At 44.8% G+C, this 23,267-nt stretch overlaps 6 protein-coding genes across 6 annotated transcripts; 2 read left to right on the top strand and 4 right to left on the bottom strand.

Annotated features, from left to right (window-relative positions):
• Positions 1-1,567: 1,567 nt before the first annotated feature.
• On the bottom strand, positions 1,568-2,928 carry AOL_s00210g117 (uncharacterized protein; the record flags this gene model as incomplete). Its single annotated transcript, XM_011128919.1, has 3 exons — positions 1,568-2,312; positions 2,386-2,502; positions 2,744-2,928. 3 exons carry the CDS (start codon positions 2,926-2,928, stop codon positions 1,568-1,570), a joined length of 1,047 nt encoding a protein of 348 aa, XP_011127221.1.
• A 3,091-nt stretch (positions 2,929-6,019) lies between these two features.
• On the top strand, positions 6,020-8,220 carry AOL_s00210g116 (uncharacterized protein; the record flags this gene model as incomplete). The annotated part of the gene is made up of 2 exons (XM_011128918.1): positions 6,020-7,639; positions 7,723-8,220. The coding sequence occupies 2 exons, from the start codon at positions 6,020-6,022 to the stop codon at positions 8,218-8,220; spliced, it is 2,118 nt and encodes a 705-aa protein (XP_011127220.1).
• Positions 8,221-8,572: 352 nt separating this feature from the next.
• Positions 8,573-9,388, bottom strand: AOL_s00210g115 (uncharacterized protein; the record flags this gene model as incomplete). Its single annotated transcript, XM_011128917.1, has 1 exon — positions 8,573-9,388. The coding sequence occupies one exon, from the start codon at positions 9,386-9,388 to the stop codon at positions 8,573-8,575; it is 816 nt and encodes a 271-aa protein (XP_011127219.1).
• Positions 9,389-10,032: 644 nt separating this feature from the next.
• AOL_s00210g114 (uncharacterized protein) lies at positions 10,033-11,291 on the bottom strand (the record flags this gene model as incomplete). Its single annotated transcript, XM_011128916.1, has 5 exons — positions 10,033-10,086; positions 10,221-10,495; positions 10,556-10,619; positions 10,708-10,999; positions 11,110-11,291. 5 exons carry the CDS (start codon positions 11,289-11,291, stop codon positions 10,033-10,035), a joined length of 867 nt encoding a protein of 288 aa, XP_011127218.1.
• Positions 11,292-12,520: 1,229 nt separating this feature from the next.
• Positions 12,521-13,861, bottom strand: AOL_s00210g113 (uncharacterized protein; the record flags this gene model as incomplete). Its single annotated transcript, XM_011128915.1, has 4 exons — positions 12,521-13,000; positions 13,065-13,173; positions 13,246-13,528; positions 13,609-13,861. 4 exons carry the CDS (start codon positions 13,859-13,861, stop codon positions 12,521-12,523), a joined length of 1,125 nt encoding a protein of 374 aa, XP_011127217.1.
• A 1,572-nt stretch (positions 13,862-15,433) lies between these two features.
• Positions 15,434-16,736, top strand: AOL_s00210g112 (uncharacterized protein; the record flags this gene model as incomplete). Its single annotated transcript, XM_011128914.1, has 2 exons — positions 15,434-16,501; positions 16,569-16,736. The coding sequence occupies 2 exons, from the start codon at positions 15,434-15,436 to the stop codon at positions 16,734-16,736; spliced, it is 1,236 nt and encodes a 411-aa protein (XP_011127216.1).
• Positions 16,737-23,267: the final 6,531 nt, after the last annotated feature.

Genomic DNA, 23,267 nt, shown 5'->3' with positions numbered 1-23,267 from the left:
CCTCTTTCTTTTCTTCGTTTTATGCTTATTCGGGGTTAACGTACACGCATGGGATTGTCTGGAGCTCTTCGCACTCGCTGATGAGTGCTTTCCTTCCTTCCTTCCTTCATTGACAACTGCCTATTGGATTCTAATACGATCATTAATGAGCTAAAGAATAATGGATTAATAAAAGTTCGCAAACAGCTAGAATAGTTTTTGAAAAGTCAAGCGAACCAAAGACAATATTGAAAGGCACTAACGCCACTAGCAAGATATCCAGATCTTTACTGTACACTGTTCTAGATTCCCGCATCGCTTACCAACCGAAGTCCAACGGGAAGTCATACGTATAGCACCATATAATCAGGCAGATGTCATGTCGTTATGTGTGCTGCATGCATGTCTCTAAGAGTTTAAAATTCCCAACCCCTGCGATTTCCCATAAACTAGTATAGTATCACGGGTTTCGCCTGGATCATTGGGGACACCTGGACCCGTACCCGTACTTGTACCTGAGATATCCATGAATTTACAAGTGAAACCCTTCAGGGTTCCCTGAAGAGGCAGGTCGGAGAAACCTTGTATGTTGCATCATAATCGAACTCGCGGTTCGGAACTTGATATCAATTGATGTGGGCTTTAGCTACTATGATGCTCTCTCTAAATGTCTATAAATGACGCCCACGTGTGTGTTTTATGAGCTATGTCATATCCTGTCGATTTCCGAGGGGGTTTTGGACGGTGGGGTGTGTCGCGTGGTTACGGTGGTTATGGCGCCTCGTCGTCACGTCGACCATGGCAACGGCCACGATACTATATCGTTCTGGGTCGTGTTACACAGGGAAGATGGACGTCAGTCGGTGAAATTGGGACAACGCGGACGGTGGATAGTCTACACGCCCGGTTCTATGGCTAAGCCAGCTATATAGCTACATAGCTATTCTTGATTTTACAAGACTAAGGGAGGGAGGTGGGTAGCTATGGCCTGATCATTAAAAGACGTATGTCTGCTCTGTACATTTATAACTTTGGCATTGGTTTCCTAAGCTGCATGAGGAGTCTAAGGTAGATGGTATCGGGTGAACATGACAGTATTCTGTATATGGTATAGGGTCGTCGTGGGCATGAAGGTCTGAAGGGGGGTGATTGGTTGTGCAAGGAGCTAGCTTTGGACAAAGGAACTATAGTACCGGTTGACTAAATCTAGAGTGATCGAAAGACAATTTCTGTTATACATTACACGCTCCTGCCGGATTAGATGGGATTGTAAGGATTGGGGAGGGAATAATATTTCTTTTTGCATCTGCACGGTATAGTAAAAATAGAAAAAAGATAATAGGAAAAAAAAAAGATCAGATCCGAAGAAAAAGAAGTGAGAAATGTTATCTTCGAGGGCATATATCTCGTAAACCCCGAGACAAATTCTCAATATCCAGCATTAAGTGAAAAGGGAGATAGAAATAAAGGCCGAGAAATAATGAAAAAAAGGTATATATATCATAAAGAACGATAGGAGATCACAAACCGTTATACAAAAAAGTTCCAACTAGTCCACATTTATTTGTTTTCACTCCACACTACCCAATCAACCCTGCAACTCTTGCCTAAATTGCGGTGCCGTATTCTCCTGGTAAACTCCTTGATTTCCTCCAACAGGAGCCTGGCCGCCTCCACCAAGTTCGTAGACATTTGGATGGGTTTGTGGCGGCGGGACACCACCTGGTGAAACCGGTGGGGGGTAAGCTCCCTTATAGTACTCCTGTCCACCGAAAGCACCGCCGCCAGCCAGTTCAGCCTGGTGTCCCTGTGGTACCTGTGCATATGGTTGTTGTTGCTGGTAGTAACCGGTATTATTGTTATTATATCCTTGCGTGTTCGCCATTGGTGGTTGTGGTGGGAAGTTTTGACCCCCGGATGCTCCGGCAGCAGCGAGCTTCTTCTTATTGTTCGAACGACGCCATAAGAAGAACGCACCGATTGCTGCACCGATACCGGCGAGTGCGGCGCCGACACCAATGCCTGCTACTGCACCTGTGCTGAGACCGCTATTGCTATCGCCAGAGGATGTGGGAGTATCAGAGGAATCGGAAGTAGGGTTGCTGCCATTGGTCGAAGTGTTCGAAGCAACGGTGGCAGTTGGTTCGGATGTTGATTCTGAAGTTGTGGTTGTTTCTTCACTGCTTGTGGTGCGACCGATGAAAGTTGCGGATTGTTGACGGGTAGAGGTTGTTTCGAAGAAGGAAGTGCCGGATTCGCCGGAGGCGCAGAAGACTTGGGTGAAGTCGTCGTTACGGTAGACATATGTTACGCAGCTCGGACGGGCGACACCACTGGTAGTTTGTAGTTAGTTAATATAACTGTTTTTAATATTAACATTCCATGCATATGTTGGAAGGTATTTACCAGTATTGTATCGAACTTGTGCTATCGAAGAAGAAGTCGGACACCGAACTGACACCATATGGTATACATGTTGTTGCAGGACCGCAGTAATTGAAGGCTGTTCTCGTAAGAACGGATCTGTGGAGATTTTGAAATAGAAAGGATTAGTCTAACTGTCAACTGCATATTTATCTTAAGTTTACACCCCCGCACGCATTGCAATCGATAGATAAGAATTCCGACCGTGCGGCGCAGCAGAAACTGCGGTCGCGAGTGGCTGCATTAAATCTTACTATTCACGAGGACTGTGCATTATCGATATGCCGATAACGATATGCGATAACAAGAACAAACGACAACTGTCAAGGACACAACTTACGTCGGACAGCAGAATCCGAAATTCGATCGGTATGCCTGGCAAAAATCCGCCGCGGCGCACTGAAGACCGCAAGTGCTGAAGGTAAGTTGCTGTCGCTTGTCCAGAATGTCCAAGGGACCTCCTCGGCCAATAATTTGCGGTGGTTGATAAACCGGGGCCGCTGTGATATGAACTGCCAGTGCCATCTTTTCAATCTTGTGATTATCGCTGTCGCTGGTTTAAATATTTCCCCAGGTTGTGTTTAACCCGATCGATCTCTCCTTATTTTTCCGGAATAGTCAGGTCGGTAGTGTCAGCAGGTTTCGATAACCGATATCGATACCGAATCCAAATATCGCGAACTGCGAATGTGATTCCCCCGAAATCGTCCTTTGTGGGGTTTAAAAAGATTGAAGTGTCAATTTTTTGTTTTTTCAGATCTTAAAATCGCCTTCTGCAAACAATTTTTACGGTCGATGGGGCTGAACGATGCGAAACGGATCGATGTGAGTAAATTAGCGTCGGGACTGCAAGGTGTAAGGAGGAGCGCGAAAAAAGGAGCGGACCGCCCGCCAAGTTATGCTGACAGCACTGCAGCGGGAACGAAAGAGCGAGCGAAGGAAAAAAAATGAGGGCAATGGCTTGCAGAGGCGAGGACAAGAACAGTCGAAAATTTAGGTCCTATAAGGCTGGCTGAACAAGGGCGAATGGTATATTTTGCCTTAAAAGGGTCTTCTTTCCCTCTCTCCCACGAGAAAAACTGGGTATCGTCGGAATGGAAAAGTAAGCTTAAGTCAACGTCGTCTCCTCTTCTTTTCCACTGGTGTATCGTGAATTACTTCGAAAGTAAACAAGTCCTCCACTCCAAAACCGCTTCTGAACGATAGAAAGAAAGTATAATGTCCAAAGCCTTCCAACTGAAGTCTCTCTTTCAAAAGGGGCAGAAAAAAGGATCAAAGGTGAGAAAGAAACAACGGGAAGGAAACAGGCGGCTCTTAGTTTATAACGTTATCAGCCGCAAGTGAGTTTAGGCTTCCTCCCTTGACCTGTCATACATGAGTTTTGTTGGCCTGGGTGTGGGCAAATTCGTCAGGTTTGGCACTGGACCAAAGTGCAGCTTTTTTTGTATGTATTTTGTTAATATTTGATTTTGCTGCAATGCTACTGTTGCTTTACTAATTGTGATTTGTGCCTCTTATGTTTTGGGATAAATTGTGCAGGGTTTGAGAGATATATGGGACGGCAAGAGGAACTTCGGAACCTGGGAGTTCGTATTCTTTTGAGGGGGGATGTCGACAAGCGGACGGCAGTCCAAACCCTGCATTATTAGATTGCTTACTATAAAAAAGAAGGGCGAAGGTACACCAATTAGCACCGCATTTGTTCGAAATATATTTTGCTACTAATTAGCAAACTGGCGAAGAGAAGGCTGAAAGTTGGCAAAACCGGAAATGTAATGTCTACAAAGTTGAATCTAACTAAAATTCATGATCACGAACAAGAAATCGAACTAGCGTCGTCAGCTAAAGCGTCTAGTTTTGGAATTGTGGATCCTCGTTCTTGAGAAGGTGACACCTGCATCGTGGCTTTGGCACCCTTTTGATCCACCTACGCGATTTTCGGTTACCGCCATGGAAGGGACGACATATTTGGAAGCACCCGCTAGTTTCCCATAGTGAAGCAGTTTAGCGGGTTTCTCGATAAACAATCGAATTGAAGGTGCTACAGAATATCGATCCGGGTGTCGGCCCTCAAACAATCGACAATAGCTACTTCCCTAGAGAGAATTTCAAATAACGTGCCAACATGGAGTATTTCTTTGGGATGTTGGAAACTCGACGGGGTTGGTTGGCCACTAGCACTCTTGATTATATTAATCTTTCGGCCGAAGCAACATGGCAAAAGAAGGATTAGCATCGTTTAATTATCCGGAAAAAGTTCGATAGTCAGAGACGATGTCAGCACGCAGGGAAACCCCATGCCTATTAATTGCTACGAGAAACCAGATCCGTTTCTGTGCCCCCCTGATGGGTTGATTACCAACCAAGAGATCTTGAGAATTCGAATTCGAAGCTGCAGTGTTATACAGATTGCATATATTGTACGCTTGCGCCGGGTGGGGTAGACAGAGCTCCATTCAATATTGAGAAGATGTTGAAATATAGTCCTAATGCACCTATATATATAATAGAGGGGCGGGGAACTTGGTGGAACGACTTAGATAACGGGATTTCCCATCGCAGTTACTTGCATCAAGAATCGACGCCCGCGCGGGTCTAAAAATATCGACACCGAGAGCCAAGGTGCCGTCGATCAACCCCACCTGCTCTGGCCATGAGGCTGGGCGGAGTCTTGTCAAAATACCACATTACAACGCAATATCTCTTTCATCTTCATTGCATTAAATGTATCCTGTTCACATGAAACCTATTGACTTAAAGGGATTATGGTCTGAATATCTCGAAAGTTTTATTCGAAAAATAATTATTACGACTAATTCATGTGGCCACCATCGAGTAAGTACAATAAAACTTATAGTGGATCTCGAATTTGCGATAGACCAAATCATAGCTATATCAAGAAGGGCTATCTATATAGCTACTTATATATATAGCATCCCATTATAGCCCAACAGCCTGCCAATAATTGGCCCGATTGCTTGTAATACACTCTACATATAATTATACGACCGAAATGCGATTACTTCCGTGATTTAATGTATTCATCGATAAAGCAAACCTACAATAGGCACCGGGAGGGAATCGGTGCCGTCAAATTACAATCTACCAGGATGAATACCCGTGGCCTTGGTACTGCAGTATCGGGTGGCTTTTCATAGTTCCTATCAGACTAGTACTCGACGTCAAATTCTCTATTCTAGAGTCTAATTGGTTGAGTGGACTGTTTGCCTTGTTTGGTTACCGATAATCTGTAGACGGTCGCACTAACCATAACACAGTGATATTGCCGTTTCTGGAATAATGACACACATCTCGATATTTTTTCCCAAGTTTTCTCTCAGCGACCAATATAAACTAACTGTCACCACCACCACTTCTAGCTTCTTTTTTCCTTTAATTCCCTCTCTGTCCATCATAGCCCCCGCTTGCTCATCAGGACATAACATCCCATCTTCGTAATATATCCCCAATCCACTCCCTGATATATTCGTATTCCCTCTTTAGTACCCACTTTCCTTTTCCTAAAGTATTTTAAGATCGGACTCCCACTACATATTAGGTGATGGAGAGCCGTGGAGACGAAAACACGAGAGATATAGGGACTAGAACACCCTCGATGCCAAATAACCCCAGCTCGCAAACTAAGATCGATCATACATCCAATTCGCAGCCGATGACCGATGATATCAGAGCAATAGGAATTGAAAGTGAGACGTCTGATTTTATTGGTACTCACACCTCCAAGACAGATGCCGCTCGAGATCCTATTGTCCTCGAAACCCCAATTGATGAAACTAAATTTTGCCCAAATACACCCAGCACGCCAATGAGCCCGACCAAACCCAATCCAGGACTCACTCCACTCAGCGAAGAAACAACTAGCCCGACCACGGAAATCACTAGAGAACTCTCAGACTTCAAGCCTTTCGATAAATTTCCGCCCGAGTTGTTGATGCGAACATTTGAGTTCCTTGACGGAAGAAGCCTGGCAACTGCTGCCCGTACCTGCTTTACGTTTTGCCAGGTAGCGACTCCGATTATCCTATCCAGCTTGAGACTTGAGGTCTTTTCTCAGGATGACGAGTATATTGATACAGTAATTAAAGGTGTTGACGAAGAGGAGCATCGAAAGTACACTACAATTCTTCAAGATCTCAATGGCCTCAGGAATTGTCTCCGACACTTGAGTTACCGAGTTAAGAAGGGCGTTGTTCTAGACCAAGACCTTGAGAATGAATTTCGAGACGAGACTCTGCAGCTCATGGTATTCACACCTACCTACATTACAGACTTAGAAACAGAAGTCCAGCTCTTCGATATGATTGTGGACATAAAAATCCCCTTGCGACTGAAGAAACTTACAATTTTTTTCGATAGCTACCAGAACGAGGACTCTTTCCTTGATAGGATCGAGATTTTCGATACCGAATTTCTCCCAAAAATGGAAACCGTCAAGGAAATCCAGCTCGAGTGGAACTTTACCGCCCCACGAGACACCCTGATGGACACTTTCTTGATACTCGTAGCCATTTGGGCTGAATTCTTAGACGCTGTGCCAAACGTAGAAGTTGTTACTCTCAGATGTCTTCCGGAAAACCCAGCGTCCAAAGGCCCCCGCCCGGTCAATGATCCCATCCCACAAACGCTTCCGCGGAGAATCAACCATGTCATTAATTTGATGGAAAACGTGACATTGAGAGATATTAAGTCCCTCAATGTGGCATTGGATGCTGTTGTATACGACCCAATATACAAATTTACGAAGGAAGACCTTAAAGACACAATGGTCTCGCCAATTTTTGAAATAACTCAAGCGTCGATTTTCCAGGTCCTAAACAAGTTTCTCAGTCGTCACAGACACCAATTGAATTCCTTTTCTTGGTCTAGAATACCAGGGCAGGAAACCTCAAGGGATAGGTTTAGAGAACCTTTAATTGAACCTTTGGCGACTGTACAGGGAACGAAGTCACTACGATTCCACATGGGAAAAATGAACGCTGATATTATGGAAACGCTCTTGGGGGAGCAGTACTTTGCAAATATAGCTACAGAAAATTGGTCATCACTAAGGTTTCTTGAGGTAGGCCACGCAGTTGCTACTAATAAGTGGTGTCGCTGGCTCGGGAAGTTCACCAAGAATTTCGTGGGTGTTGAGACTCTGAAGCTCGTGGCGTTGCGCTGTGACGATATCGATAACAACATGGCAGTTTGGACTGTACTTGGATGTGAGAGCATGGTATGTAATAGACTCTTTCTGTATATTAAATTAGGGTCGATGCCATTCATTGAAACTCTGCTAACATGATACTTTACAAATAGACTGACTTAGCCGGTATTCTGCCAAAGAAACTGCGAGAGATGATAGTAGATCTTCGCTATCAATCAACTAACGATCAAGGTCCCGAGTACATCAAAGATGAACCAGTCGCAATTTTCGATTTATTTGGAAAACTCCCTTACCTCAACACCGTTGATATAGCTCGCGGGATCAAGAGGGGAGATATATGCCAAAGGCTTTCATTCAAACGCAATTCACAAGATCTTTCTAACAGTGCTCCGCAGAAAGGAATTTCCTACCACCGACTAGGACTCGCTCATCCAAACCTTGGAGCTACTCACCAAAACCATCTAAAGTGCATAGAAAATCTCGAAGTTCCTCTTGACAGCAAAATTCAATTCCATGGCCCGGACGCTCTGAATTATGGGAGCATCTTGAGGGAACACGAACAAGAAATCAAAAAATGTACTGCGGGGGGAGTCAACGGTTGCGTTTATCTTCTGCAAGACTTGTGGCATTGTCGCCCAATCGACTTTTAGTCTTAGTCCTATCTGTTTTGTAAATTTATCAGTTCTTCTATGTTTCTTTTCCTTATCAGCCCAACATGGCGAGATTGAGAATAAAATAGAAATTGGTTTTGATTGATTAAGCTCGTCTAAATTTGATTAATTAATATAATTTATTCCTCTGATTATGTCGTAGGCTAGACGTCAATCTCGGAGAAACTCTAGACAGTATCGGCGCGCGCATTGAATTTCAACGCTGAATTATGTTATTTACAACTCTAATGATTCTAGTAAAAGTCTGGTTACGAGACTGGATTCTAGTATAGTAGCACCTAGCACCTCCCTTCGTCACGCCTAGCACGAGACCGATCCAATGTATCCTCCTCTAATCAGCTCCTTGAAGCGGGCCCGGTTCTTCAAGCGCAAGAATCTCTAAGATTCTCGGATACAAACTCTCATCCCATAAAGTATACCCATCCTCATTAAGATGCACATGATCCACAAGCACATCTGTATTAATATTTTCCGTCGGGTCCATCCAAAAAAGCCGTCCAATCCCCGGACCCGGTTCCGTGAGCGAATCGCTAACCATGAATGACGTCCTTTCCAGCTCATCAAGAGTCTCTTTCAACTTTTCATTCGACGCCCGAACTAACTCATCGCTCACATCCTTTCGTCGAAACAACCCGGTTACTAGAACCTTACTACCAGGGCATAACGCCCGCAACGTTTCTATCAAAATCCTAAAATTCGCATAGTCGCTAGGATCCGAATCCCTCAGTCCCTTCTTAGGTCTAAGATTATTCGTACCAATATGAACAACCCACAACTTCGTCGGTTTATCCGCCAGAAGGGGTATATAACCCGTATGAAGTCTATAAAGAACGTTTTCGATTTTATCGCCTCCGACGCCGAGGTTAAAACTTCTGGGAAGATTATGAAGTCCTGTGTTTTGACCTGTAGTTTTGAGACGTTCTAACATAGAGTCGCCAATGAATATGACGTCGAAACTTGGGGTTTGGTTGGGAGTTTGTGCGTCGGTTGGCGGGATGAGTTCTAAGCCTGGTTTATGAACTTCTTCGAGGGTTTTGTGGGATCGTTCTTTGTATTTCATGGATTGTTTGATAAGTTCTTGGAGAGGTTGTGGGAGGGGTGAAGTGTTTTCTGGTTGTTCGGGGTCCATTGTTGTGGCTGAATTCATTTTGTATGTTTTGAATGAGGGTTTTTTTGGTGTGAAGGGTATTTGGTGAAGTCGGCGATAGTTACGCGGGTGCCACCTGATAGTATCTTTAACACTAAGCCTACAGAGGGCAATTCGTTGGAATGAGGTGTTCATTCCATTTCATCCCTCGAGTTTTATATGCATATCTGGATGATTTAAGAATGATTCATCCTTCATTGTGATCGCGATGCGTGAAGCTAGCCCAGTCGGTATTCAACAATCGAGTCATAATGCATAAGCCAGCACGCGGACGCTGCGTTATTGTTCCACAACACGCTTTCATGTTGGATTGTATGTGCATTCCGTGGTGTTCGAGGTCGCCTGAGTTCATGAAGCTGGCGTCGACGAGCGCAATCTTAGATCTTTAGGTTAGGAAGATGGAGTACCAATGATATCTAAGACGAAGAATACTCTTTCCTTATTCAGTTGAAACATTCGTCTTATCGATTAGATTACAAGTGCGCAAAAAGCGATCCAGATCCGCCAATAAAGCCAATTAAATTAATTTCAAATAACCCTTCCTAGCAAAAACCTCAATAGAACCGCACCCCCTTGCACCCGAATATTGTGACATACAATTGACATTTTCCTTTAAAATTATAAATAAACCAGACCCATAAAGCTCACGACGCCGGTCCGCCGTAAGAATTGCAAGGACCAAGGCCGAATGCATTCCCCTAAATCAAGGCATAGTTAGTAGTTAGCTGGGATCCAATGGAGGGGAGCCGGGGGGGAAAGAACCAGGCAACAATTACGAGGGATAATAGTAAGCTTATAGAAGGGAGGGAAAGGTATCATGCAATCTGCTTACCGGATCAGTAAACTCAATCAACCGACCATACGGACACAGTCCCGTATCCGTCGGTGTCTCACTCCTTCCCGCTACAAGGAAATTAATCCTGCAATAAGAAGCTACTAAATCATAAGTAAAGCAACCGACGGTTTCAAAACACCTTCTACAGCATGAAGCGCTGTCCGTGACATTTAGGAGCTGCTGGAAGTTGTAATCTGAACCGGAAACACCGGGGCCGGGGACTGCACCGCCGCCACTGTATGCGATGCCATAGTTTTGGCTCGGGTCACAGGCTATGTACACAATTATTCAGTATGAGATTTTTTGGTGTGAGTTACAGAGGGTTTATTTACCGGGGACGGTCACTGTTGTTGTTCTCGTGCGGGTCTGGCCGGTAATAGTTGAGGTAGTGGTATCCTTGCGTGCAGGTTCGACATTAGAAATGATGCATTGAACTAGCCACTAAAGGATTTTAGGTAATATTGTAATACAAAATCGAGCTTACAGTAACAGTAATTGTTCCAGTCGGCTGCTCAACCCCAATGCATGAGCAAGCGCTGGCGAACGCGCTTGGACCCCGACAGGCCGTTGCATACGCGGGCAGTTCGATATCAGTGCTCGATGCTTCTTGACGCGGAACCAGGGCTATCGGAGTAGGCACATGTCGAGCTTTTGGAGGTACGATAGGCTCTGGATCACGCTTGTCCTTATTTCTTGTCGCAGGACGATTGATTATGGAGTAAACGGTTGTAGTAGTGACCTCGGTGGGTATTATCGACACGAAGGTTGTAGTCGCCCTAAAATCAGGAACGGTAGGGTTAGAATGACAATATAAGATTGCAAGTCCGTGCTAGCTGGTTTCTACTATCATGATTAATACATTCTTGGGTATATATACTGAACTTACGTAGATACTATAATAACAGAGGAGTCAAAAAAGATAGAGCAATCAAGCGATGCTTGTTCTATCCTTCTAGATGCACGGAGGGCACGGAGGCAGTTATTGCCTGTACATTGTCGTTTTTCAAGACTGGCAGCAAGTGCCGGTAGGATAAGTAGAAAGAACGGGACGAATGGTAGAAAAACCATGATTTTCAAATTATTTCAGCGAACTTAAAATGCTGAATTCCCCAAATGTAAGGTCTGGGTAGTATAGATCTCAATGTCAGGAGTTTAAATATCCACCGGTTTGGCTTAGAATTTAAACCAGAGGAGGGCAATACGGTACTTTACAGGGTTGAAACTGAAGTATTTAACTTCAGTTTGATGGGCTCTACGAAAATACAAGCCGGGTATAAGCCAAGTATTCATTCCCCGGATTTACGTCCTCGGTTCAGCATCTATAAATATCCAACTACAATCAGGAGATCTGTGACACTGTAACACAAACGACAATCAGGTTCAAGATGTTGATAGCCAATGCCCTGGTGTAGATCCAAAATACACTTGGTGCACTAACATATAACGAGCATACAATGCATCACCTCGGCATCTCCAGGGACATGGGATGCAATTCTTGTAACACCATAGGGTGGCTGCCTCTATGTTCAGCCTCAAGTACAAATCGGGTACTTCTGGCTGCAAACGAAGCCCAAGGAGGGCGATTGGGAGGTCTAGAGCTATCCTTTTCGGTAGGAAAGGCTATATCTTTTCTTTGTCAATGTCATCGGACCCGAGACTCGACAGCCCAGTCTAGTAACAGCTAATTTCCACTGTGTTGGTTGCAACAGTTAGTACACATCCACCCGCCTTCCGAAAGTTAGTTTTCGTGCTACCATTTGCAAATTCCGTTGAATACCTGGCGGTGACACGAGAAGCTTGAATACGTCCCGAATGCAAGAGTCTCCTGTCTGTTGGTAACATCAAGGCTATGTAGACTACTTCGGCTTTAGTAGCCTGCAGCTATTTCCCGTAGAAGGAATACCGATGCGAATGACAATGCACTTCTCAGAATCGGGATTTTTCAGAGCTATTTGTCGGGATGCAACCAAACGTGGCTAGATACCGTGAAGAAATCTTCAGTATAACATATGTACAATTATAGCCTATATACAATTGTAAAAGTAGCGTACTGTACATCCTAGTTAGAGGAGAATGAATTGTGCGCAAGTCCGGATGTTAGGTATTTACATGGGCCGTAACTGTCCAACTTTGTGACTTGTATCATGATCTATGCCGGTTTATCAAAAAATACTTTAGTTGGCTCTAATGAATTTAAGCCTTGAACTCCAGGTTTCTCATTGATCGATCAACGAATACGGGAAATGAGATTCGCGATCCAACAGTTCAATCAAACCTATGCACTATCACTATCACGTCTATATTTGTGGGCCATTCGGATCGCTGACGCCCTTCAAACCAGGCGCACCGTGCCCCCCGATGTTCTCGAGGCCAGCGTTACCTGGAGCCGGACGTACTATGCCAGTGGAATTCGCGTCTGTATCAACTGGCCCTTCGTGGCTTCCTCCACCCAACCCTTTTTCACCAGGGCCGGGGTGCTCTAAAGTTCCAGTTTTGGGTTCAGCATTATCCTTTGGTGCCGGGTGAGAGTATTCATCAGTACCCCGGCTCTGAGGTGGAGAGTGCGGTATCGATGATGTTGGAGTAGGTTCCGATGGTTGAGAGGGTTTGGGTGTGGCAGACGAGGGCGATGTCTCGGATGATGGTTTTGGTGGTTCTTCAGAGGACGGTTTTGATGGTGATGCTTCGGCTTTCTCTTGATCCATCTCAGCTAGCTTTCTATCAATTTCTTCCTCGTCCTCATCATCCGATGGAGGAGCGCCATATATTTCAGGGTACTAGTAGTCAACTGTCAATCCCGGATGGAAAAAAAAGGGTTTGGTGGCGGCTTTCGAGCTTTACCTTTTGGAAACATGTTTGCATGCCCTTAAACTTTTCAATACAATCGACACCCTTCGGTTCTTCCTTCGAGAATACAAAGCAGCTGAATGCTTCTCTGAACTCTTCGCCGCTAAACCATTATAACAATCATTTATTAGTATAAAGTCGCTTTCTTAGTATCAGAGCCCTAGGATAAGCTCACCAAGGACCATGTGCCATGCCCCCAAGGCAGGGACAGTCCCAATTGATTTCTCCCGTCTCTTCATTGAAAGCGCCTTGTTGTCCGGCCTCCTCTTCCAGGCTTTCTGGGCTCTTAGAGCCAGTTTCTAGCTCTCCTGCAGCCACCACCACAGTTTGGTTAGTGGTATCCGAAGCTGCAGCCTTAGCCTTGGCCTTCTTCTCTGCGACAACCTCATCTATCGTAGGAAAGCGTTCTTCCGGTATAGGTTCGACGGGAGGCGCCCGGGATATGAATGGTTGTTTCTCTGAATGTTTCCATTAGCCATAAAGCCCACCCCGATTGAGAATCACCTTTCTAAAACAAGGTTATCATGCATATGCATACCAGCCGGTTCCTCAGCAAATATTGTCGAGGTGTTATACCAATATACAATCGCAGCCCCAAGTCCCAATCTACCCGAAAAGCTCTGGAATTTCCTCCCAGCACTCGGCCTAGTGTTTGTGAACAACGATCTCGAAGATAATGTATGAGGACATATTGTGTTTCGTTGTATAGTCGGTCTTAATGATGACGTCGCGGATCTTAGGAGCGGGCGGGACGACCGCTGTAGCGAACGAGAAATCGTCGATTGAACCATCCTGGAGACGAAAACGAACGGTCCGGTAGCGAATGCCTTATTCTGATATCCTCCCCCTTATGAATATTACTCGTGGCGCGATAGGATCGATAATTATGGTATAGGAGGAGCGGAAAGGATGGTCAAAAACTTTAGTTGCATGGAATTTTTGCCTGCTTTGAAATCCGACACATCAAAAGCTCGCGCCCAATTGCGGCCTTGACGAAACGGGACTGTCACGTGATATGTGACACAGGTTGCAATTGTTGCATTTTGAACAGATCAACGCAAAATCCCATGGGTGCCCGGTTAGGGATTTCGTTCCGCCAAAAGGACCATGCATAATAGTAAGTACCTATATACTTACTTATATTATTAGACATGATCATGTATATTGAAGGTGCAACATGACACAGGACTAGCTCAAATAAGGGTCATAATATCTAGCGGATCAATTCATATGGTCAGATCCTTAATACAGAACACTATAGTGATAATAGGCGAGATTTCTTTTTCTCCGACTAGACTAACGACCTAGGCCTTGGATGCATCAAGTGGCGACTGCAAAGACGTCCTGGCAGGCAAGTCCAGACCAGGCCACCGAAAGAAGTCGAAAATGATTTGGAAATCGACCACTTTCATGCCCAGGAACGCCGAGGGCTAATTCACTAGATGGATTCTACAACTCGATGATGTTCGAGCCGTTTTGGAACCGACCTCGCCTAGTCTAACCCGATCCGAACACCTCCAAGCGAGCGCTTGCAGGAGAACAACACTGTTTCTACCACATATGGCGCACATGACATCTGGCGATAACCGTCCTTTTCAAGAACTACCCTTTATTAGACTCAATGTACGATGGAATAACAAAAAATATGAAGTTTGTTTTGTTTATGAAACGAAATTCTAAAAGGGTAACCTACACTATATCTTGATTTAGGACGGCCCAAGCCTGATATTTGCTTTTATCATGCGCAGATTAACGTTTAAACGAGGAACGTCGATACGTTGGAGCTATCACTCAAAGAATGTCGACGCTTATAGACGCGTGATTAATATTATAAGGTTATGCATCTGACTATTGCGGCTGGTGGGCCCAATCTTAATTTATGTAGTGCCTACCGGTGGGGAAACAGTTTCCCTTGGCCTTGATCTCGTCGCAAGGCCTCGTTCCGATAGGCCACACTTGTTTGTGAAACGATTGACTAATGGGGATGTTCAATCCCATATGTGAGCGTATAGCCTATCTGAAGTCTTTGATTCCGAAAACCAGCGAAGCCGTTGAAAGTTTTTTGAGCCTCGAATATGGTGGAGGGTTACACATCATCGATGCTGGGAAAATACTAGCTGCTTTTGCGGGCCCTCATCCTAAGCTCCGGCGATGAGAGTTGGGAGTATTAATACTTCACAGGCTTGCCCTGCTTTCTGTTTTATTCTCCATCATTCGAGATCATCACTCCTTCTCATCTTTCTTGGGTAGTCATCTGGCTTGGAGCAATCCTTCGTTAGGCTTCGGCACTGTCACATTCATTTTCTATTAACTGAACTACATTCTTTTTATATCACACATTCCTTTACACATATACATCCATCATGCGTCCAATCCTTCTTACTGTGGCCTTCCTTGCCGCCACCGTTGCGGCCAAGCCATACGGATACGAGGAAGAGGAGCCAGAAGTCATGCCCTCGGTCAAGCCCACCCCCACTCCCCCAAGACCTGGTGGAAAGGGAGGCGAAGAGAACCCTAGTCCATCCTGCAAGCCTACCACGATAACCAGGAACCTGCCACCCAGGACTGAATACAGGACCAAGGTCGTCACCAGGACCGCCTACAAGAACATCCCCGCAAAACCCAAGACTGAATACAGGACCAAGACTGAATACAGGACCAAGACTGATGTCAAGAAGGACGTCAAGACCGAAACCAAGACTGAGACTAAGACCGAGACAAAGACCGTCACCGTCACGGAAAAGCCCACCGGAAAGCCAACAGAACCCGCTGAAACCCCTGAACCCACTGGAAACCCAGCGAAGCCTACCGACCCTGGCAAGCCCATCGGAAAGCCAGCGGAAGAAGAAGAAGATGATGACCCGTACGCCTACGGTTATGGCAACGCCGATGAGGGGGATGATGAGGATGTACCCGGCAAGAGCCCAACTCCAGTGGCCCCTACTACCACCAAGGCCGCCAGCACCGGCACCGTCGGTCAATCCGCCACCAACACCAAACCTGCCACCACCACCAAGCCAGCTGCTGATGAGGATGAGGGTGAAGATGAAGAAGAGCCAGCCGTTAAATCCACAACCAATTCGCCTTCCGCCGCAAAGCCATCCTCCACCGCTGCTAAGCCATCCTCCGCCGCTGCTAAGCCATCCGCCACTCCCGCTGCCACCGCTGATAAGAAGACCGACACCCGTTCCGACAAGACCAAGTGCATTGATTTCCATAACGACTGCCGTAAGAAGCACGATGCCAACCCATTGAAGTGGAACCAAGAGCTTGCCGACTTCGCTCAGGAACACTCCAAGCTCTGCAACTTCGAGCACTCCGACAAGCCATGGGGTGAGAACATCGCCGAGGGTTACGCTGATGTCACCGACGCCATGCAAGCCTGGTACGACGAAATTGACATCTACACCAAGGGTATCAAGGACTTCAGCGTAAGTTGATCTTTATCTTTAACCCCCCATATAACATGTTTAACCTAAACTAACAATATTATTCCAGCTTCCAACCGCCCACTTCACCCAGATGATCTGGAAGAAGACCACCGACTTCGGTTGTTACAACCACAAGTGCCCCAAGGGTTATTACCTCGTCTGCGAGTATACTCCAGCTGGTAACATCAAGGGAGCTGCTCAGTTCAAGGAGAACGTTCAGCACATCCCTAAGTAAACGAAAGTTTAACTACCTTATGTACATGTATGTTATGATTGATATGACTGTTACGAATTTTATGACACCGGAAAAGACGATGCATGCTATCCCCCAACCCCCCAAATCTTTCTTTCTCCCTTTCATTTCCAACATTTTCCTTTGGGATCTTTCAGGGAATAGATGGAATTTCCTTTTATTCCCTTTCTTTTGAGAATGGCGTTTCTACATACTTTTCTCTCTCTCTCTCATACAACCCTGTTTGAGTATATATTCTTTGTCCTGTCAGATGCCAGAGCTTCAAATCTTTGGTGAAATAGAATGTATATATCATGAAGAACAACCAACAATTTTCTTTCTAGAAAGTTTTGTGAAAAAAGAAAAAAAAAGGATTACTATATCTCCCATCGTGATAATGTGCAGTAGACATACGTACAGGATTCGTCAGCCCCTCTGTTAAACATCCCAAATGATTAAGCTATCCAATACTAAACGACTAAAAATCGGGTGGTCAGTCTCCTATCGAAAGTACAACCGGTCGTTTTTTTCTTTTCTCCTTCTTCTCTTTTCTTTTTTGCGTGATATAGCTTGATGCTCAGGTAGCACATCTATAAGTCAACTTACTATAATCTTAGGTTTTAGATTCCATGTTTATAAATTCATAGACAACCTTGGCGGCTTGCGAGGGTATGCAGACCCGCGGCATTGACGCACATAGCGTACTAGGATCCGAAGGTTGTTATAGACTAGCTATAGTGGGATATATTGGGTTTTCTTTTCTTTTGTAAATTTATTCGTATGTTAGATAGGTTTTTAGAATACCCATTTGGCTGGTCTATATCTAGTCTTTTTGAATAGAGCGTCGTATCTATATGAGCTCATGAAGTTGGTGCCATGTTATTTCCGGCCTAGCCCCAGGTCTAGATCTGTCGGATGATCTTGTTGAGTTCGAGCTAGGTTCACTAAATGGACATCGATATATACCTCGGATGGTGGAACTGTACATGTAGATATATATATAGGTACGTCCCTACTTAGGCATATACCCCATATGTTAGTATATTCTTGGGGTATATGTATGGTATTTATTCTACAATACTTCTTTCTTTCCGAACCCTTCGTGGATCCGAGCTGGCGCCCCCCCCTTTAACTTGGTCGATAAGACGTCACATTGATGAGTAATTAAGTACTTCAGCGACGAGCCGAGTCGATGTGAAGTCCAACTAGCTACTTCGCTCGTAAGTATAGATAATTATAGAACTATGTTCCTTTAAAAAGGGAATTGACATGGTATTCCAAAACTTTGCCAGAAGGAGGGGGTTTATTGATATTGTATTAATACAATATTCTCGTTATAATACAGGATTATAGTCTTTAATCTTCCAGGTCTGGGTACGAGACAAGTCTTCAATGCGAATACAAGTAGTATTAGAGGCGAAAATTTAGTAATAATTTGAATTGGAACGGTATTGAAAAACACCACTTTGCTAGCATGCACATTAAGTATTTTCGTGATTAGTACTCCCGTTCTTTTTTCATTTCTTTTTTCCTTTATTTAGAAAGTATTGGGTCTATCGATTCTCCTTGAGAGTCGAATTTTGAAGTATTAAAATGTAATAGTTAAAGGGTACCTTAGCGCATCACCAATCGATCCATTGCCCTAAAAATTTAAAATTTTTTTCATAAGTTTGAACGAAAGTAATTTCTATGTCTAGATATTTAATATTTACGGGTGGCATAGTCTCGTTCCTAGCGGGTGGCATATGGTATTCCTTTATTTTGGTCAGCAATATCATAAGCTTATATATTAGGTTAATGTAATGACTTTGTGAAGTTAGTTAACACCCGGGTTTTGATATAATGACATCGGTCGACATATCGCCGCCAGTGTCGAAACCGGATCCGCGGACATGCATGTTATGCGGTGAAATCGTATTATCGGATCCAACTCCATGGATCCAACGGCACCGCAATGGTGTTACATATTGTAGTGCATGATGGTCTACAACCTCTATCTACCGAGTTACTTATTCTCGATCGCCTTATATTCCAGCTTCCTAAGTATCTACTCGAACTGGAAGAAAAGAGCCGCAAACACCAAACCCCCCCACGACACGCAACAGCGAGAAAAAAAAAGGTAGAATCCAAGGAACGTGATAATCGACGCGCTCTCAAACCGTTGCATGCAGCTTGTGTCCGTGTGTGCGTGTGTGTGTTTCGGTTAACTACACGAAAAGAACACGGGCGGGATTAATTCATGTGCAGGTCTAACTTACATACATACACGGGAACTTTTTGATCATGTGGGATATAGACGGATATGGGTAGTTACTTTTTTCTTTGTAACTTTAAAAAAAGCTTGAATCTGAGGTAACTACCCTTTTTCTCTCTTCTCTTTGTTCTTCTTCTTCTCGAACTCGAGTTGGGTGTACATGTTAAGACGTCAGTTGTGTGTGTGCTAGTTTATTTACTAGCTTTGATGCATGCGGATAAATACTTTTAGTCAGTACTTGTAGTTACATCACTGATTTTTTTTTGTGAAAGTGATATATTTTTTTGTCATCGATGCATTGTGGATTATATTATTTTTTTCGTGTGGCTGTCCGGACAGACGGTAAGCTTAGCTTCGGTAGCTAGCTGGGTTTAATCCGTGGGGTAGTTAACATCCAGGTATCAATCAACCGTCTTGTGACTTTCGATCCAAAAAAAAAATTAAGCTATCCCATTATAAACCCTTCACAATCATTCAATCATTCAATCATACACTTGCAAAATGAAGGCATAAAAAAGGGCTGGTGTTTTCTATTCTAAACATAAAAACTTAAATGCCGCCGAAGACAGAAGGGAAGGCGGCATGGTATATAATCATCTTGACAAGCCCGGGGGGTTGGACTTATCGCGGTAAGGTATAGTATAGTAAGAAGAGCTCGGTTTTTTTCTCTTTGGGGCGTCATGCTGCAGAGTTCATGCAATTGCAACGCCCATCCCCCTCCCCATGTTAAAGATCTGTCCTTTGCTTGCGCAATCGTTCGATACTAGTTAGGAAGGGAAAAAAAGGATGGATTCATTCCCATGTCAGTCAGCCAGTCTAGCTGGGTAGGAAGGGAAGGCTAGGGGGGGGCTCGTGGGGTTGAGGGATTGTAAGTATATGCGGATTATATAGCTAGTGTGCATGCATGTATGTAGTATGTATGCATGGTATCTACAGAATCCCGCCCGCTATTGCGGATCGGTATCTAGGGAGTTTCCGTGTTTCAACTTTGTTCTTCTTGTTCTTCTGTTTCTGTTCTTCTTCCTGCTTGGAGGAAGTCTTGGAGGCTATTTGATTGAATATTCTTCATTGGTTCGACTGGTCCTTTTTGGTTTTAGGCTTTTAAAAATTTTAACTTGCAAGGGGGAGGCTTTAGTTTAGTAGAATTTTTTCCTTTGATAGGTATCACCTGAGCGACGACGGGAAAAGAATGTTTAAATGCTGAATGGGAATTCAAGGAATTTTGGAAGGATCCGAGGATTCTAGAACTTCTTTTTTCAAATTCGTCGGATAGATACCTAGATACCTTTCTTTAGATATTCAGGGATCGATTCTGATTTTGATTTTGCAATTGATTGGGGAGGTTTATTGTTCTGAGATGAGATGAGATATCGACTGGGAGCTATGGATATCCGGATGCATATGGTGAGCTTGTAGAATGGTAAATGGATAGGAGCTATCTATCCGTCAGGTCATATTATATCATATTAGTCAAAGCACCGAATACGACCTGACATCGTATTTAGTGGACCTCTTAAGATCTTGTCAACCACTATTCATCAAAACTTCCAAGCTACATACTTTAAGCACAGTCAGAAAATACGGGAAGCCTAAAAAGCATATTCCGAAGCTTTGTGGCGCAACGCAGCGAGGATGATACCAAGTATGTCTGTAAACGCGTGAGCACACACCCTTCGCGTCGACTCCCCGGCCCGAACAAAACAAGCAGGAACGGATTGATCAGACCGTCCCAAACCAGAAACCAAGATGAATCCTTGGAGGGGAGTAGACCTAATCTCGTGAAAGCCAAAAAAGTGAGAGGCGGGGACAAAAAGAAGGTGTGAGCTCGAGCTTTTTCTTTTAATCAACGGGACGGAGAAGGGAAAAACCCCTCTCTCTCGTGCTCGTCTCGAGCTATTAGAGCGGGACGGAAGTGAGGGTTTGCAAATCTTTAATGTTGGGGTGGATGGTGGATGGTGGATGGTGGATGGTGGGGATTTGATTTAAAATTTGGCCTGTTGGACCTCTCGTGACACCGTGGAATGGGAGCTTTGGATCGATCGTGATGCAAAGCTCGAAAGATTGCATGAGATATAAAGAAATACTGGAACGGATTCAATGATAGCTAAATACCTCTTGCCTAGCTAAGTATATATGGTACTTATATATAGATATTCTCAGACCATCGTCACTCATTTTCATGTCATCAAAATTCTAGAAGGAAAAAATTTAAAAATGCTTTCAATCAATTTGTTCGGGATCCGGGATATGACGCACTAGCGAACTTCCAAGTGCCCTGTCAGTCAGAAAAGGGAGAAAGAAGGAAAAGAACTCCACAGGCTACTGCAAGGCTCCACGGAGCAAATTATCCATGCCGGAACCTGTAACGTAACAGGCAGATGGACGGAAAGAACTCCTACCAAGCAGCACGCAAGTGAGAAAATAGGAACCAACCCCGCTGTAACAAAAAAAAACCCCCAAAGAAAATCAATTCGACGCTATGGAAAGCAAAGACGCGACCGGCACGCGATGCAATGATCATCTTGCAGGTTTTGCAGCCAGAAGGTTGGTGGTGGGGCCGGAACTAATAAGGAATACAGATTGGGGCTGATCGGAAGGGTCAGCTCGATCTGACGGTTAGGAAAAGAGCTTAAACGTTGCCATTCGTCCGTTTATTCGGGCTTCCTGAAATTAGGAATGAATGAGTGAATGAAGCTCGATTTCGTTTGTCGCCAGAGCCTATTCCCTCCCCCTTTTGAATCTCTTTCATATCGGTAGATGAGGGGCAGTAGACATATGTACATACATACATCGGTGCGTATCTGTGCATGTGTATATGTGTGTATACATGTAGACGTCTCCACGAATGCGGATTGGCATTTCGCTCCTTGTCGGTGAAATAACCTGGGTACCCGTCCACCGTCGAATCGATTGGTCGACTCGGACCAATTGCCAACTGAAAGCGCTTCTGCGGTTAGGTCATCCTGCAGATAATAGGTTACCCATCCCGGCTAGCCCCGAACAGGCTGGTTGGGTGGTTGTTTAGGCTTTTGCACCTGCGCCTGCATGTATGCACCTTGTACATTGACATTGGCCCCGCCCACAGTCGCGTTATGCTTTCACCCACAGACGCATATAAAAGGAGTTACCGACAGAGTGGATTTATGTACCAGAACCTTACGGCCAGGTCTATCGATACCTTCGTTCAGGTATATAAGTATGTACCTGCGAGATGTGCCAATTTTAGTCTTTTTTTTCTTTCTTTCTCGAGATTCTTGTTTGAGTAGACAGGTCGAAGTTCGGGTGTTCCAGGTGTCGCCATCAAACGGCACTGCTTCATGTCTGTAGACAACTTGCATTCCTCGCTGAAGATATTTTTGTTTCGCGAAGCCGAGAAACATGATTTGATTTTGCCAATTCGGTCGTCACTAGGGAGTAACCAAGGAGGAGTATTGCCGTAATGAAGCTCAGGAGTCAGTCTAGTCCGTGACAAGTCGTGAGGCATGTCGTCCACTAGGTCTTGGCGGGATCCTCTGAGCCCCAGCAGGACGTCCCAATACGGCGCTCACGTGACTGGACACAAACAACAACGCGTGGAAAAGAGTACATACAAAAAGTAATACGCTAATGCTCGAAAACACCAAAAGCAGGCCTGCAGGTCGCAGGCAGGCTGGCTCTCTCATACATAATTTCGCGGAGAACATGGGTGCGGATGTGTGCTTGTACTGTTTGGTCAAACCTGTGCACGTCGAGACTAATTGGCAATTTGGGGATGAGGTATCAGGCACGGTAAAAATGGCTGGTCGGGTACATTTTCCTGGCCAGGAGCGTGATGCCTTGACCCGACCTCAAGTTGCAAGAGACAAGACACGATCACGAACCCGACCAACCCAACACCAGAAGAGAACAGCCAGCCAGCCTGGGAAAAAGAAAAACCAACAGGAACGCTGAACAAAACCACATCCACGCCCACTTCTTTCTTCTTGCAGTGTTCTCATACACACTACCACCACTGGCCCGTACTAGTAACAACCACCACTACCACCACCACCACCACCACCAACCACCAACCACGGCTCATCTCCATCTCATCCATCACTATCACCACCATCATCACCATCATCATCATTATCATCGTCACTAACTTCATGAAGAATAACCTCATTCATTGACCTGTCCTTCCCTCTTCTGACCTACTAATTTAGCATTTCGTCTTGCATCCGGCCTCGTTGGTCGAGACCAACCTGTGACTTCTGTGAAGTCGTTGTTGCTCCTTCTCCCTCTCCCTTTCTGGTGAGTAC

Source organism: Orbilia oligospora, assembly GCF_000225545.1.
Source record: "Orbilia oligospora ATCC 24927 unplaced genomic scaffold scaffold00210, whole genome shotgun sequence".
Lineage (NCBI taxonomy): Eukaryota > Fungi > Ascomycota > Orbiliomycetes > Orbiliales > Orbiliaceae > Orbilia > Orbilia oligospora.
The sequence above is the reverse complement of the archived record's forward strand: the minus strand, read 5'-3'. Positions and strand labels throughout refer to the sequence as shown.